Here is a 17,292-nt window from a genome sequence, read left to right as displayed (position 1 = left end):
AAACCATCTGCATCTATTTGACAGAATTTACAACCTCGCTAGTAAGTTATCCTATTTTGATAAGAGTTACATATTGTGGCAGTAGGGTAAAGAGGACGCAAGGTGATGGTTAGTATTCATCATATCAACAACAAAAACGGTCTTTAGTGATGGTCATCAAATTAATGAATATCGAGTAATAAGAGAATATGAAACATTGATTGATTAGAGAAGCCGATAAGAGTGATAACTATTAGCATCTCAATATGCACAGTTCTACAAAGAAAAAGAACTAATAAACGTCACGTCTTGCTGATCAAAAGATGCTTCTAATTGAAGTACGAGATGTGCGCCATTTACTGATTTTTTTTGAATATAATTTTAAGAAACTTGGAATTATAACTTTTGCCAACAAAAAAAAAGCATTCCAAAGACATTACAACTACTGTATTTCCAGGTGAAAGTGAAAGGCGTTCCTCTGTTGTAAGGTGACCAGTTGAAATGACCAGTCATAACGACACTGAAATAAATCATTGATACACTGCATGTCTCCGAGAGATTGCTAAATACCCTGAAATTTTTACGAATGAACGAGAGATACACACACCCTCTCAACTGGACAGAAATGCAAAATGACCCTTGTCTATTTCTGCTTACTATACCACATCCTATATCCGCGCATGTACTACCTACGCACACCGCCTACACACACCCGCATACACACACATACATACACACACACACACACACACACCGTACACCATCAGTTGTGCTAAATTGTTGTAAACAAATCACCGTGTCGTGCAGCAAAATGCTCGTTATTATAAACGACATGCAGATAGAGCGTGTACAGCATTAGAAGGACAGCGACGTGTCTAGTCACGCCATAATAATTACGAGAGTGACACGTGAAAATAGCAGGGTGAAGATGTGACCCGGTGTTTCTTTTTTATGAAATTAAGGACCAATAATTATAACACGATTCACATACGGAGCATAATGGAAATCTTCTGAGATTTGGTCTTACCTCGATAATTATCTTAATTTTCACAGACTTTAAGCTCTGATCCAAATTTATTTTGAGAAATGCGTTTTTCCAATTTATTTGCTTACTTTCATTATTTTTACATACTGTCAGAAACGTATGTAATGTGTCATCAATCGTGCGTTGCCATTTACTAAAGCTCATTTTCCATTTCAAATATATGAGAATTTATTCCTGTGGAGAAATATTAGATAACTTAATTATCAGCGAGAAAAATAATTTACAATGATGCAAGTAGGAAAGTTGAAAGAGAGAAATTGGATTCATGATTTACTAATAGCGCAATTGGTATCAGTGAGAGGATGGGATGACTGTACCGCCACTGCAAGTCATACATCTTCCCTCTCTAATGAGCTGTGACGAACCTTAAGAATTGATGAGAGAGGTATCGTTATCTATCATTTTATGAGTTTAAAAAAACATGCAATAATTTGCTTTCAACGACCATTTACATTATTAAATAGCATCAGTTTATGTTCATAATCCATGCGAATCATCATCATTCCTGTTTTCTTTTCTTCAAAACTGACCTTTCGACACACCTCCAACAATTCATTGTCCTTGTACCACACATAGAAAGAGTGTAAACAGGTCCTTCGAGGAATGGCACAACTGTACCAGTAAAATCTCGAATATCAATAACTTTTGGAAGAACCGCTTATTTTGTCTTGATGGAAGATCAAGGGACAAGGATCACACAATCAGAGATTTAGCATAACACTTGATTGTTATGGTTGCAAGCTGATAATCACTGGAACATAAGCAATGATATCTCAAATGTTTATATTTTAAATGTTTAAATTAGAATTGAATTACCGATTCCGAAGAAAAAATATTCAGAATTTGCAACTCTTTTTGATTACTTTTGATGCGGCGACATTTAAGCATAGTAACCTTAAGAATTAAAGAGAAGTAGCCGGGATAGAAAGAGAAGGAAGGAAGGGGACAAAAGATACGAGGAGAAATATACACAACACATACGTACACCACCGACACCACATGGTCACCAGATGAACGTAAAGAAGACATGTTGTGTGGGACAATGTGATCAAATCCAAGCAAGCAAAGCAACTAAATGACACACACACACAGACAGGCAAGCCGGCCAACAGAGGGACAAAAATGCCATTAAGTCGGGTGTAATCGGTTAGTCCCCGTTACTGGCCGACAAATACATAACACACCTCAACAAAAATACAGCATTAGCTAGGAAGAACTAGGGGACCGTCCTTGGAAGAACTAAGAAATCCACAAATACTGCCACTTCTCAAAAAGCGATCTCTGTAGTGCAGATTGACTGGCTAATTGATAAAAATTATTTGTGACAATCGGTCAACAAACTAGGTTTAGGAAGGAAGCAAAATATTATCCGAAGACAAACTTATTTGACTTATTGTTTTTTGCTTTTTCTCTCAAATGATTAAACTCGTTTGTTGTAACTGACAGGGAATTAATATTCCCTACAATTCCAAAAGAAATCAAATTCTCTTACCTCACAGTGGCCTTCCCAGCTGCAATGAATTCATCTGTAAATTTTTTCATCTCTATTTGAAATCTACCATTAATATCTTTGTGATAGTCCTCCAGTGGAATAACTGAAATTTCAGTATCAATAATCAGTCACAATGGACAGTCCGAATGTTTTTTTTCAGCCAAAAGAATTGATCGTCAATTTCTCAAATCGTTTCAAAAGCAATTTTTTAATATTTTCATTATGGTTCAACGATTTTGTTCAGATATTTATTTTAACATGCTATATTTAAACACGAAAATAATCGAATAAATCTGTTCATTATGGAGAAACATCAAGCCTTTAATAGTTAATCCATTTCTTAATAATGAATCATTTTCACAACAACGTCCTTAAATGAAATATCAATTCATCTAACGTAGGTTTTTCCCTACATTGCTTATATCTTTTCTTACAAAACGTCCGATTTACTTAAATTTTTTTTCAGTTTCATCCCATGAGTGGTAAAACTTTGAATTATGCTCCATTTATTTAATTTTTACAAATCGATATGTAATGACAAGACGATAAAGAATAAGCAGATACAAAATTAATAACAAATATCACATAGGCTATACGCAAAAACAACTTACAACCACTAACACCATTAAAGTCCAAAAGCTGCTTTCTGGTGAAAAACTTTCACTTCTAACTAGGATTTGTCTCATTTTTGGGAACTAAAAAAATTAATAAGATACACAGCCGCTGACTACGGATAATCTCATCATTCACGAACATTTTACTGAATGTACGCTGTAGAAGTAACATTACCACCAGTACCAGTCCAATTTGTATGTAAGAATGTACCCGGTTTATCCATCAATTCGTACATATGAGCACCGAAATAATCACGCTGAGCCTAGAAAATTTCTCAATTAAGAGCAAAAGATCTCAACAACGAAGGTAAAACGAAATTCTTACCTGAATAAGATTTGCTGGCAATACTTTGCAACGGAAACCATCATAAAATGCAAGCGCAGTTGAAAAAGCTGGTGTTGGTATACCAAGTAAAATTCCGGCAGCACTAATAATACGCCATGACTCCTAAACTGAGGAATTTTGTCCCTTATGCTACAAAAGTTAATCAAAAATTGCTGACATTCATAGACTCACAATTTAAACGAAAGTTACGGAATTATTTTCACCACGTCTAGAAGACAGAGCTCATCTCGATGAAAAAAAAAAAGATATACGTATTCTTTATAAAGAATTATAATGTACTTAGATCTGAACTTTCATTCGGCAGATTTTATATATAAGCTTTCTTTATGCCAATATGTCGTCTGTAAACCAACCAGAGTAATCCAGCAAACGGATGGGCTTTATCTTGCAATATTTTCATCCAAGTTCAGAACTACTTCATTCATTTCCTTCCGAGATGAAAAGAACACATTATTATTCCAGTCATAAAAGCAACGAACCTGACATTTCCTGATAGCATTTAAGAAGAAACTGTCCATCAACAGATTACTAAGTTTGGGATTCGTATCATAAGCTTTCTTTATTTCACCCAAAAAGCGCGAACGAATAATACACCCACCACGCCACATCAATGCAATTGATCCAAAATTTAAATTCCATTTGAAAACACGGTTTGCTTCCGCAAGAAGCATGAATCCTTGTGCGTAGCTTATGATCTTCGATGCATACAAAGCCTGGATAACTGAGGTTCTTTAGACTGTGGACACAAAACTATTGCAAACTTGAATTAATTTACACACCTTCCTAATGTGCTCGCAGAATGCTTTTCTGTCACCAACAATACCAGCTTTATCAGGATTAGGCCCCGGCAAAACTTTGGCTGCCGCCAGTCGATCATCCTTCAAAGACGATAAACAACGAGCAAAAACAGCTTCACCTATAACAAAATCCATTGTTGAATTATAAGAATTGAAAAGCATGATAAAGTAAAACGTTGGACACCTGAACTATTTAATAGGTTTATCTTAACAAAATTTATATCCAAACACTAAATACAAAGTACCCGGTATTGTAATAGGAAGTGCTTTCTTTCGCGTTTAAATATAAATTACAAAACAAGAAATATATATATATATATATATATATATATATATATATGGAATTTTTGAGGTATGTCATCATAGAAAATAATCCATACAAAAAATCCTTACTGAAAATGATCAAAACTAACCAATCAGCGTAAGTGGTATTCCATAGTTCAAAGCAACAATTCCCGTCCATTTGCCCGTCCCTTTCTATAAGTAATTTCCATGATTCTTAATTTCTTTTTTTTTTTTTTTTACTCCTAATTTTGCAATATAATTGGATATTTTTAGTGATATATCGACAGACTAAACTAGGATAAGGTACTGCTCAAATCCAACAATCTTTAGTTTCAAACCTAACTTCATATAATTATATCAAATAATTTAAGACTTCGACAGACTGCTTCTCAACCATTTACAAGTAAAACTGTTCATAAAAATCTGAAAAAATCAACATACTTGCCCAGCAGCATCTCTAATATTTGGCAATAAAGTTTGCTTATTTTCATCTTTGAACTTAAGAATATGACTTGTTATTTCTATCAGATATGAATCCAATGCGCCTTTGTTCCATTCGGCGAATACCTTAAAGACCAATAATTTCTTCCCTCTCTTTGTGATGGCAACATAATTTTTAGGAAAAAAAAAATCTGACCAAAAAGTTGCGTGGTATTTAACGGTATATTATTTTAATTACAAACTAAAAATGCAAATCTAGCGCTATCAGATGAAAAATGACTTATATGACTGATATACGTGCTCACTGCTTCAGCTCCTGCACATATTCCATTCTCATTTTCTGTCCAGAAAAATTCTCATCTTGATTTGCAGCACTTACAACTGATTAAAAAGAAACATCTTATTAAAACCACAGATCCACAATATATACCAGTACCACAATGACCAAGAATGGCAATTTATAATTTATATGCAAAACTTGTTCAAAGCCTTCTGCTTAAGCGAAAGCAGAAGAAAGTGCTTACACAATATTGGAGGTAACTTACTGAATTTTGGTTCATTCTCTTCAGAATTACAGATTTCCAATGATAGCAATTGAGACCGGTTATAAATTTCACATTTGTTTCAAGTTTCTCCCAAGTTTTCAAGAAATTTCATTAATACAATCTGATTAGACACACTTTTTCGCAACAAATTCTCTAACTTCTTTACTATTAGTGAACAATCTTTTGAAGAATCACAAGCTTATAACAATATGAACTAACATCAGTTGTCCACAACAACGTTTTCGCCTACTTTGTATCAAATATGCATTTAAAACACTGTAAACTACAATAAGTGAAAAAAAGAAATGTACGAACATACTTCATAATTCCATGACTCTATTTCAATCCTTCCTCTTTAATACTACAACCTCAAGTTAAGGAAATACTTACTGAAGCTATGCTTAACTAGTCGCTAGAAAGATGTATCATTTCCAACAGAACTGTGTTACTTCCTATAGTCCATCACAAACCAGAAATACAAATTAGCCGAAAAAAAAAAAATAAAGATTCAATCCAGTCGGTGATACCACCACTACATTTTAGGATCGATAACTGTCGGTAATTCCGAGGTATGTTTTTCAAAAATCGATCCAACCTGACCAAATGTAGTACAATGATCCGAATAAATATTGCATTAAAGGCAATATATATTTAGTTCTACAGTGCACCAATATTGCCATTAATAGAAACACTTCGTTTCTTTCCGCTCACTATAATCAATGTAATAGATGGAATTTTTCATAAATAATCAACCTGAATATTATACACTTCTTTGTTCTTGGCTGATATTCTTTTCGGCACTACAATGCCTTAATATTTTCAACTTTCCCGAACTGATGAATCCGTAAAGTTAAGACATATTTCTTACAAATTTCTCTACACCTGACATTCCATTAAAGCATTTTGATTTCAACGTTCCAACATGATTCTGGGTTTTCACGTAAAGGATTTAAATTGAATTATTCACAAAGCAATGGAGAGAGGAGTCCTTAGCAGACTTATTGGATGACTCGCATCCATATCCACTGAAAAATTATTCCCTATAATTACTGATTCGATTTTGACAAACTGCACTATATGATCAAAAGTTGAAAGTTGATCAGTAATTCTCACTTCTAACTATACAAAAAGAAACTTGTTGAGATCGATATCAACAACTGCTTCTATCCGTGGTACATTGCAAGTTTCAGATGGTATTGTAATGCGAGCCACGAGCTTTCTTCCTTTTTTCTGAAATGCTGACCTATCAGCTTTGGAAGAGAATTCTACCCATAACAATAAACTTTTGTAACGGCTTTATAATGAATTCGCAGATATAACTGAAGATTTTGATATCTTTCCCAAATAGTCGGCAATAAAAATTCCACACAGTTATCAAAGCAAGATTCTCCTTATTAAAAGCTTGGATTTGAAAGACCTCCTTTCGTTGAACAATAGTTTGACAAGTGCATTCTCGTCATGCCATGATACAACGAGCAACAATACTGTTGAAAACTTTTTTTTTTGAATGAGAATTGTGTAATACATGCAGACGTAACCAGTGAAATCGATAAACTGAATGATGGCGACGAAGATATGCACCCACATATATATTCACTCATGCCATTACCAAAGTGGAAGCGCTTTTAACGCTATCCTGAACAAAACTAAGAAATTTGATAGTTTTAAAAGATCACCGAATTTTACTTTACCAAAATCTGAATGAGTTCTTAAAGCAACTGCGAACGAAATCCAAATCTTCCACGCAATTTATTTCATCAATATTGCTCACTGTAGTCATAGAAAAACTGCAGATTGAAATAATACTGTCTTGTATATTTTTGGTCATCGGAGTTGTTTCTTGCATTCTCTAATGATTTTTTCTAAGTGAAAAAATCGAAAAATACTGCGCTTACTGATAATTAATGTAATCAAAATGAACAATCAAAAACATAACGAAATGTTAAAAGCTTTGGTCGATTTGCAAATAAAACTGAAAGCGACTGGAAAATACCGTGAATCAAAATTACCCCCATTAAATGAAAATTAAATGAAAAATGAACCACTAAATCAAAAGAGTCCAAATAAAGCGAAAAACAAGAGATAAACTAGAAGATTCAAAAATAAAGATAAATAGCTCATGCTAAGAAGATCCATAACTGTCAATACCATGAACATTATCTCAAAGTCCCTTACAAGAAAATATGCAATGAAAAAACGCAAACATAAATATAACTCAAATAATTATTGATCGATGCGAAACTAAATAAATTCCAGACCGCAATAATATAAGACGCGATTAAAGCACTTAATGAAATTTCACTAATATAAAGCAATCAGACTATTATAAAAATAACATGATATAAAGCAACATCCATGAAATGTTATCTGCTCTGGAAATGTGCTTATTAAAATAACTAACAATAAGGAATGCTATAAAAGCCAAAAATTATTTGTTGAAAGCTAAAAACCAAAAATTTTGACTGACCTCTGCCATTTCATCATGTGTTAAGTCGGCTCCGTCCTTCAATAGACTATACGCTTCTGCAATCAACTGCATATCACCATATTCAATTCCATTATGAACCATTTTCACGAAATGTCCAGCACCATTTTCACCAACCTGAAAATATCTAAATGTTCAACTGCTAATCACAAATATGCCTATGTACAACTGCATTTTGGCATAGTGCAAGTAAAATAATTTCACCCAGTCACAACAAGGTTCGTTGTCAACTTTAGCTGCTATTGCTTGGAATATATCCTTTATATATGGCCAAGCTTCAGCTGAACCACCTGGCATCAGTGATGGACCATGACGTGCTCCTGAAAGCAGGTGCTTCAATATGCAATAACAACTAGCACAGTCTACATTCATTTGGTCCATGAAAATCTTTTCTGGTCCTCAAAAACTACACGAAACGGAGATTAAAACATTAAGTATATAAAAATGTGACAGAAATGAGACACCTTCTTTCTCTTACCTTGTTCAGCCAGTGAGCAAAAGTAATCTCACCAAATTTTACATAGCGGAACATGAAACTGTAAATCTTAAAACGGTACCTTCCTCACCACCACTTACACCGCAACCGACGAAACGAATATTCTTCTCTTTCAGTTCGGTGCAGCGTCGCTGCAAAAAAAGATATTTGGAAAACTTTATTTTCGACCTCCCCATCCAAAGTACTAAAATGAATATATATGAGTCATCTAAGCTTGCAAAGCCTTTTATTTTCTTTGATTGAGTCAAGTCAGAACTTTGCTCATTCAACTTGCTTCTTTCTTTTGTATGAAACAAATCAGTTACAGAAAGGAATATAAACTAAAAGTAGGTAAAATGAAAGAAACCTACTGCTGTATCCGTATATTCACTATTTCCACCGTCAATAATTATATCACCTCTATCCAGAAAAGGCAAAATGCTGGAAATCATTGCATCCACTGGTTGCCCTGCTTTTACCATCAACATTATACGTCGTGGTTTCTTTAGAACTCTGACATAAAGAGCTTTAAATACACCTCAAATGAAATAACTTCTACTTCCACATGAAATAACTCTATTTTTCAAACCCAAAATATATTTCATTATCCAAATTACAAGTAATTCCGAAATTATTCTTTTAAAAGTTGCATACTTACTCAGCTAATTCCGACAAACTATGTGCACCAAGAGCCCGTAAACCCTTTCCTTCATTCGCCAAAAAATCATCCACTTTCGATACAGTTCGATTATAGACGCATACCTTTAACATGACATGAATCAAAAATATAGTTGCTCAGTCGGATAATAAAATAGTAATAATGGTAAAATAAATATATCATAATAAAAACAAAAAATAATAATAATAACATTGGTAATAGTAGTAATAAATAAGTGATAAGTAATAAATAATAAAATAAACAGTTTATCCATGTTCCCGATTTCATCATGACACTTAGTTCTTTCCACTCAAGGTTTATGAAATACGCTAAAAAAGCATATATCTATAATGTGTGATGTGACATCGAGAATTAAACATAGAACACGAAGTTATAACTAACCACGAAACCTTTCTCAAGCATGTTAAGAATCAAATTTTGCCCCATCACGGCGAGTCCAATCACCGCGATATCAGCTTTATCCTTCTCATCAAATGACATTCTCACAGTTCTGAAAACCATTTATAAACACTTAAAATACTAAACTTACAATACAAACAAAAGGACTATTACACTTAGATTGAAGACCATTTCTTCCAGCATCCTATTTTATGTCACGCTGACAATATCGTGCAATGAAAATTGAATCTTCTTTGAATTTAAAACTATAAATATGCCAAAGTTATTTCCTTTTCAAATGCTGTGACGCTCACAAGATTCTACATAAAGGAAAAGAACAGTGAAGAACGAATGGAACAGACATAACCATAAGTCAAACATCTTATTGAATTGCACATCTTTACAACACGGAATAGAACAAGCATGATTTAAATCTCCTTGTTTGCATTATTTTCTGTCATTTTTAGATATATATTTAAAGATGTCAGCCATTCGTTCACACTACTAACAATGTGATCTCTCGCTTTTGAAGCTTTCCTCTCTGCTAGGAAAAGCAAACAGTAATTGCCAAGAAGAAATCTGCAGGTGCAGCACGATCATACTGAAAAAGCTTTGTATAAAATAAGCAGCATGATTAACCAAACCTAGTTTTACTGACTGCCCTGTCAATTTCTATCATCTTATCACTGATAGTAAACAGATAGCATAATTTGTAAATGTTAGTTAGGAGTTGGGACTTTGATCTTTGAAGAAAGCCACAGATTATTAGGACAAAAGAACATGCACTAGAAGTCGCGCAGCTTACAATTTTCAAAAATTATTAATTAACAAGTCATTTGGTGTTAAATTTGAAAGAAATTTCCTCTGCTAACTTTATAATGTTACTATACAAAGGAGATAGAAAAGGAAATAGATTTAATCTTTTAATTAATATTTGTCAAAAGACTTTGATCGTACGAAAATGGTTGGAAAAATATACATAAATAAAAGCAATATAAAAAGTGCAATCAGTCGAAAAAGAAATGGAATAGAATCGAATAGCGTCCAGTAGAACGGAACAGGACAGGATATACAGGATAGAATAAGAAACATATAATTTAGGATTGGGGTTAGAGAATGATAAATACAGAGAAAATTAGTTAATGCAGGACGTTACTTAAACTTCTTCCGATCATTCCTGTAAACATTCCCTTACTTCCAACCAATAATCTAGACGAAACAGAAATAAGGATCGATTTTGATAAAATTGCACAATGGGGACGCATTAAACGTAGCCATGGTTGCACTGCTCATCAGCAAAATGAGTGGATTGCCTGTTTTGACCTGAGTTTCAAAATGTACTGTTTTTACTAACTACCATGAGTTAACGTACGTTGACATAGCTTATGGACAGTCAGATTTACATCTACTTATGCTTAACAGGTAATGTAATTCAACTATGTCTATGGCGTGTAATTTTAATATTTCAGAATATTCATCGAACTGACTAACGTCGGAAATGCTGGTTCGGAATGGCATACCGAACAACATCACATCGAACTACAACATTACTGCTAATAATGAGGAAAATATCTGTTCTTTATTGTTAAAAAGTGTGGATGATGAACGAGTTGATGTATTACGGTCTCTTCTTGAACAGATCGGTTAATTATGCGTAATTCCTTCCTTAAAGTTTATTAGTCGATTTCTAAAGAGATTTACAAAGTGCAGATGCATTATTTGAAGCTGTTGCCTTAGTATTGGAACTATCATTACCGTTGAAGGATTTTTTTTAGTAACATCAGTGATTACAGTCTCGAAGTCAAATTTTCACGAGCAAGTAAATCAGATATGTTATAATGGAGGGACGGTACTACATCATGCAGTAGTTCGAAGTAACTATTTTTCCAATCATTTTTAACCTATTATTTATGCAGGAACTTTCTCTTAATTTTATAGTGACAAGTTATTTAGTGACATAATTCTAACTTCTATTGTGTTTTTAAACTTAGAAATAGTATACTTTGCAAAAATTACTTATTTTTACAACCATGTTGCAAATTTTACTTGATATTTTAGTGCTGTAGATACAACTGATTTCTATTAATTCCTACAAAATGTTAAAAAACACGAAGATTTTTTTGCTAATAACAAGTTCATAGATTCGGTGGATAGTGTGCGGACGTTGCTATCAGCAGGTGTAAACCCTTGTGTCCAAAATGACAGTAATAATACAGCGTATCGGTTGGCGTCCTCAGAAGAGGTTAAGAATGCATTCGTTCAAGAATTATTGCAAGCCGTTGCCCAGTCAAAGTTTGTTTTTCTTGTAATTAACTGTTGTCTAGAATAAACAGTCATTTTTTTCATATACATTTAAAGCATTGCTTGTTGTAGTTTGGGTCGAGTTTGTCAAATGATATCCGCTGGAGTTAGCGTGGATTCGATTGATACCGTGAGTACTGGCAATACTGCATTACACTGGGGTGCATCTTATGGAAATGAAGATGTCGTGAGGTTGGAAACTTAATTTTAATAGGAATATGTCTTAAAATTGTGTTTTTCTGTTTTTAGAAACGAAGATTAAGGTAATTTGCGTTATCTGAAATAATGTTTTAAAGTCGTGAATGACTCGTGTAATTATGCGTTGATCTAGGATACTGTGTCAGAGTGGAGCAAATATCAACACGTTAAATACGAAAAATGAAACAGCATTACATGACGCAGTACGCCGAGGAAATGAAGCCGTCGTAAAATGTTTGCTAAGCTACGGAGCAGATCCAAGTATTAAGAATAAAAGTGGAGAGGACTGTTACGAATTAGCTGCAAAAATGGGAGGAACTATGTTGCCTAGCTTGAGTTTGAATACGTAATTTTTTGTACCCATGTTTAAATTCTTCATAATAATTATTTGATTATTTGAATCTTCTTACTTGGAATTCTAAAATTTAGTTTAATCGTATAATTCAATCTTCTTACTTGGAATTCTAAAATTTAGTTTAATCGTATTATAGATAAGCCACAACTGTAGTTCAGTATTATTAATGACTATACTCCGTCTTAGTTTTTATAGATTTCATAAATTATACTTTTATAGATTGAACCGTAAAATTCGTCGTACGACATCCATAGAATCAGAAATTGATCGCTCTTCTTTAATATCAACCGATACAACGACGTTTGTAGAAAAAACGTCAAATTATAGCGCTGGTCGACTAGAAAACTGGATTGACTTATTATGGCCTCAGCCAAAATATATAGATCTAGATGAAAGGTATGTAAAAGTCAATCGTTACTTGAATGTACTCTGCTGTAGTTTCCACAGTTTTAACCAAATGTTTGTTGTGCAGGGATCGCACTTGCCCATATCCAAAAGATGGTCGCTTAAAAATCTATTTTGATAAAGCTAGTGAAGCAGAACCGCGACGTTTAATGCAAATAATCCAGATGTCAGCACCTATACTTTCAACTGTTCATCTAGAATTGGATTATAGGGGTCATGGAGTAAGCTATTTTCGAACGATTTTTTGGAATTTAAATTTTAGCTAATATTAGCAGAGTTACTGTATTTCATCCAGTTAAATATCGTACAAGTATCGTTATCGAGAGAATAACGATCGATTATCTGCAAAAGGAATTGAAAAAGAAAATCAGCGGGTTGAAAACACTGTAACTGAGTCATCTTAGTGGTTTTAAGAATGACGATGGCACTACGCGAAACATTTGTAGGTTCGAGAGCAGTCTTCTTTAGATGGCCGAATTACGTGTGGTATTTTTAAAAATGGCTGTTGTTCTGGTGCATATACACTGACGATCGATGAAGATGGCATAGAAATATATGGAGAAGATCCTACCGGTGTTCGCCATGGTTTTTCCACTCTTGTACAAATACTGAGAATCTTTAAAGAAGGTTCTGAGGTCCTAATTTATCTAGTTTCTGATTCATTCCCAAGATTCTTGGATATTTCTACAAGGTTTCTTTTAAATTAAATATATTAAAGTTCGTTATATTAAATCACTTTGTGGATAGTGGTTCTTAATTATACGTTGTTACTTGCAAGCTTCAATATTTAGAAAAAAATGACAGATTTATATTACGAATAAGATATCGTATTGTACGGTTCTTTTGGTAACTAAACATTTTTCAGATTGTTAATTCAAATACCGAAACATCATTAATAACACTGCATGAAACACTGCCTGAATCTACAGCAAAGATCACTGGCACTGTAAATAATGAACAACCAAAGAAGATCGGTAGGTTTTTATTCATTTTCTTGTACTTTCGTGTGAGAGGGGGATGATGGTAATCTTTTGCTTTTTACAGGTGCAATACCCTGTCTAACGATTCGTGATTCTCCAGACTCATGCTTCCGAGCTGTTTATCAGGATTTTAGTGGCTGCAAAATACTGAACACAGAGACTGTAAGATTTTATTTCACATGAGTTTTGTTATCAAAATGAAGTCAGAAAAAAGTTAATCCATTTTTATTCAGCTTTTACAACTTGCTACTCGTATTGGTTATTGTAAAGCGAGTCATCTATTCGTGAATTTCGAAGTGCGGACCACCGATCGTTATCAATTGCCTTATACAACTCGAGATTTGTTTCAGATAACTCAAGTTTGTGATGAACTTTTCATTAAGGTTATTGTTTATCTCTTATCATTTAATGAATAACTTTTGATTAGATGTCATTATGATTATGCTGAAACTCGTATTTGAAAAGTGATTTTTTGAGTATGTTTTGGATAGCAGTTTTAAGAATGAAAGAATCAGAAGCCCTCATAACTGTCTTTGAATGGATTATAACCAAAAAAAAGTATCTTGTTATGATTGCTACATAATTAGCAATGATTATTTTTTCATATTCAAAAGCATTGGCATATTTTTCAATCAGTAAAATATTTCTTATTCATTGGAAAGCATTGCCAGAGAGATTTCACTATGTTTTTACATTTTTAAAATTGTTATCATGCAATTTTATCGTACTTTTTTAGTTTGTGCCATCGCTTGATGTTCAGTCCAGTTATATTGAATTAGATTTGGCCTGGCGAACTATCGATTCGTTTCTGGATGACTTCCCACTCACAAAAGTTGTACATTTTGGTCCAAATTTGGCAGTTATGGTAATATCAAATCGAACAATTCTAAATAATGTGCAAAGAAGAATACCAAAAATATATATTTCAGTGGATATCGATAAAAATAACGCCTCTTTGGTAATTTTCATATTTGCAACTGGAAATCAGATCTGAAGTTCCGATTCAAGATATTGGTTTAGCTTTTACAAAATATTTTCAGATCAATCATTTGCCACCGTTTGTTACAATTTGTGTGGAAGGAAAATATCCATTTGAGGCTGAAAATTTGCTTTCACCACGTCTAAATGTTGTATTACGATTTTCAACAAGCGATCCTGGTTTTCTTTGTGCTGCTCCTGAATCTGTAGCTAAGAAAGCCTTACTTGCTACTAGATTAGGCAACAAGTTCCCAATTTTAGGCTAGTTTTTAAATGTTTCCTGCTTATTTGTAATATTTATTGTTAAATAAAGGCACATTTTCCCGTATCTCTGATTAGGTACAATGGTGTGCGATCTATCAACCGGCTGCGAAGTAATGCCACCATCACTATCATATATGTCTGAGTTAGCTTCATTAGGCGTTTGTTGGAACAAATCTGTTGATGTAAAACGTTTTTGTTTCTTGTTGCCTCGAATAACGGCGGAACACTTTCTTTTGGATGGGTGAGTTAACTAGGCTTTCAACAATTGATGGAATTCATAACACAACAATTTTAAAGCTCAGAAAATTCTTCGAAAAATAAAATATTTGCATTTAAAGTTTTCAGTTTTTTGTGTCTTATATTCTGGCAGGTGCTTATTTTGAAACATACTCCGTGCGTAAAATTGTGTTCATTACATCAGTGGTTCTTGCAGTAATATGGAAGCTTTGTTCAAGCAAATGTCTACGGTTGGAAAAGTTGAACATGAAATAACACGATATAGTTATGGCTTAAAAGTTACTGAAAGCAGTATGTTCACATTTTTTCATAAACTTTCTTTAAAGCAGGAAAATAATTTTTGCTTTAAATTTTCATTTTCTCTAACAGCTTCCTTTTTCTTAGACATAATAAAGGAATAATAAAAATATAGTGGCATAAAAAGTTTTCTAAAACTGATTAAATAGAAAAATTTTATTTGGACAGGAGAGATATCTTTCTTGCTGGCCAATAAACAGAAATCGAAAACAATTCTCGATTCTATTTACAGCTGAGGAAGTGCAAGAGCAGTCACCATCACCGTCATCAAACAAGAAGAGACCAATTTCAGTATTTGTAGAAATGATATTAAATCCAGATAATATGGTTTTAGAACGACTTACTCCGGTCATTTTCAAGGTACATATTATTTAGATTTGTAAGCGACTGTGGTTGAAGGAGTATGATACTGTCATGTTTGTTTAACAATTATAAAGGAAAAATTTTCTTAATAAATTGAACAAATTTTGCAGAAAGCACGGATAGAATTAAAACGTAGTTTGAAAATATTAGATCGAGCAAAAAAACATCTCCCTTATAACTATGAATTGGCACTTGTGCTGGCCGAAATACAAATTATCACCGAACTTATGGTTCTTGCTTGCAAGTTGGTTTATTTTTATGTTTTGAAAGGTTTAATTTTAAAATCATTTAAAAGTTTTCGAAGCTATATTTATTTGCAGATTAGGCCAGTCGCTTTGCACGTATGGCATTAACCCATCGTTATCACCAAAGAATCAAAAATCCTCATTTTCACCTAGCGATAGATTGCTCCAAGAAACGAGTCTTGTTGGTTATGAAATGGTTAACATTGGAGTGTCCAATTTACCACCAGTAGTACGCACTGATCTTGCTAATAGGTTTATTTTGTTTACATCTTTGGATCAAATTATTCGTCAACAAACTATCCATTATTAATTATCCGTTCTTTTTTTTTTTGAGATAAGTTGTTGAAAATCAAACTTTTTTCGTAATATTTTCCGGAAAAATGTTGTAAGTTGAATGCGATTCGCTTTGCTAATTCCATTTACTTTTCCAGACTTCTTGAAATTCGCAGCCGTTTCCAGCACACGTGGCTATCACGAAACATTGCGAGTACTCTTCCAAATGCTCTAAAAATATTCGACAATCTTTTTCGTGCATTGCTTCCACCAAACATGCAGGATTATGGGAGGAACTTGCTTTGAAATTTTAAATATGACAGTGTTGGTTCCGGAGTTTATGTGAAGTTTGTCCGTGATTTGTTGAGATACAAATACAGATTGCATTATTAATTTTTTAAAAAAAAGGTGAATCTGCGCATTAATTCGTGTATTTGTTATGTGTGTTAGACCTTTGGATTCTAAACTTTTGGAATTCTAAATTATTCACCTCACATTCTTGGAATTTTAAATTATCTTCTGTTTGCGGAATATAAATTACTTTATATTAATATATCAATCTGTAATATTTTCTAACAATTACTTTTATCTTCTCAGTTCCTTTCGTTTCTCGGAGTTTTCTGATTCTGTCTAGAGTATTTGCCTAACACAGATTTTGCTTAATTGCATTCTGTGTTATATGTGCCTAATTTGTTATCGGTGTTTTTGTTGGGTTTAATTATTAATTTATTAATCAGCTCATTCATGTTACAAGATGTTTAGTAATCTCAATTTTTTGTTCACTACCTTGTATTTGGACATTCCTTCTTTTTTGAGAAGAAAGAACATTTTGATT

At 33.3% G+C, this 17,292-nt stretch overlaps 2 protein-coding genes across 2 annotated transcripts; one reads left to right on the top strand and one right to left on the bottom strand.

Moving 5' to 3' along the window:
- Positions 1–3,273: 3,273 nt before the first annotated feature.
- On the bottom strand, positions 3,274–9,663 carry Bm13964 (Uncharacterized protein; the record flags this gene model as incomplete). Its single annotated transcript, XM_043081663.1, has 12 exons — positions 3,274–3,393; positions 3,456–3,578; positions 3,956–4,189; positions 4,256–4,392; positions 4,687–4,750; positions 5,000–5,125; positions 8,012–8,146; positions 8,234–8,349; positions 8,587–8,656; positions 8,876–9,017; positions 9,163–9,266; positions 9,565–9,663. The coding sequence occupies 12 exons, from the start codon at positions 9,661–9,663 to the stop codon at positions 3,274–3,276; spliced, it is 1,470 nt and encodes a 489-aa protein (XP_042937597.1).
- A 1,396-nt stretch (positions 9,664–11,059) lies between these two features.
- On the top strand, positions 11,060–16,763 carry Bm5811 (Uncharacterized protein; the record flags this gene model as incomplete). Its single annotated transcript, XM_043081662.1, has 19 exons — positions 11,060–11,204; positions 11,355–11,435; positions 11,703–11,853; positions 11,935–12,054; positions 12,194–12,406; positions 12,632–12,811; positions 12,888–13,041; positions 13,267–13,455; positions 13,686–13,794; positions 13,865–13,962; positions 14,034–14,183; positions 14,537–14,758; positions 14,841–15,039; positions 15,118–15,283; positions 15,476–15,570; positions 15,809–15,936; positions 16,050–16,183; positions 16,260–16,436; positions 16,616–16,763. 19 exons carry the CDS (start codon positions 11,060–11,062, stop codon positions 16,761–16,763), a joined length of 2,859 nt encoding a protein of 952 aa, XP_042937596.1.
- Between the last annotated feature and the right edge of the window lie 529 nt (positions 16,764–17,292).

Source organism: Brugia malayi (assembly GCF_000002995.4).
Source record: "Brugia malayi strain FR3 genome assembly, contig: Bm_v4_Chr4_scaffold_001, whole genome shotgun sequence".
Lineage (NCBI taxonomy): Eukaryota > Metazoa > Nematoda > Chromadorea > Rhabditida > Onchocercidae > Brugia > Brugia malayi.
The sequence above is the reverse complement of the archived record's forward strand: the minus strand, read 5'-3'. Positions and strand labels throughout refer to the sequence as shown.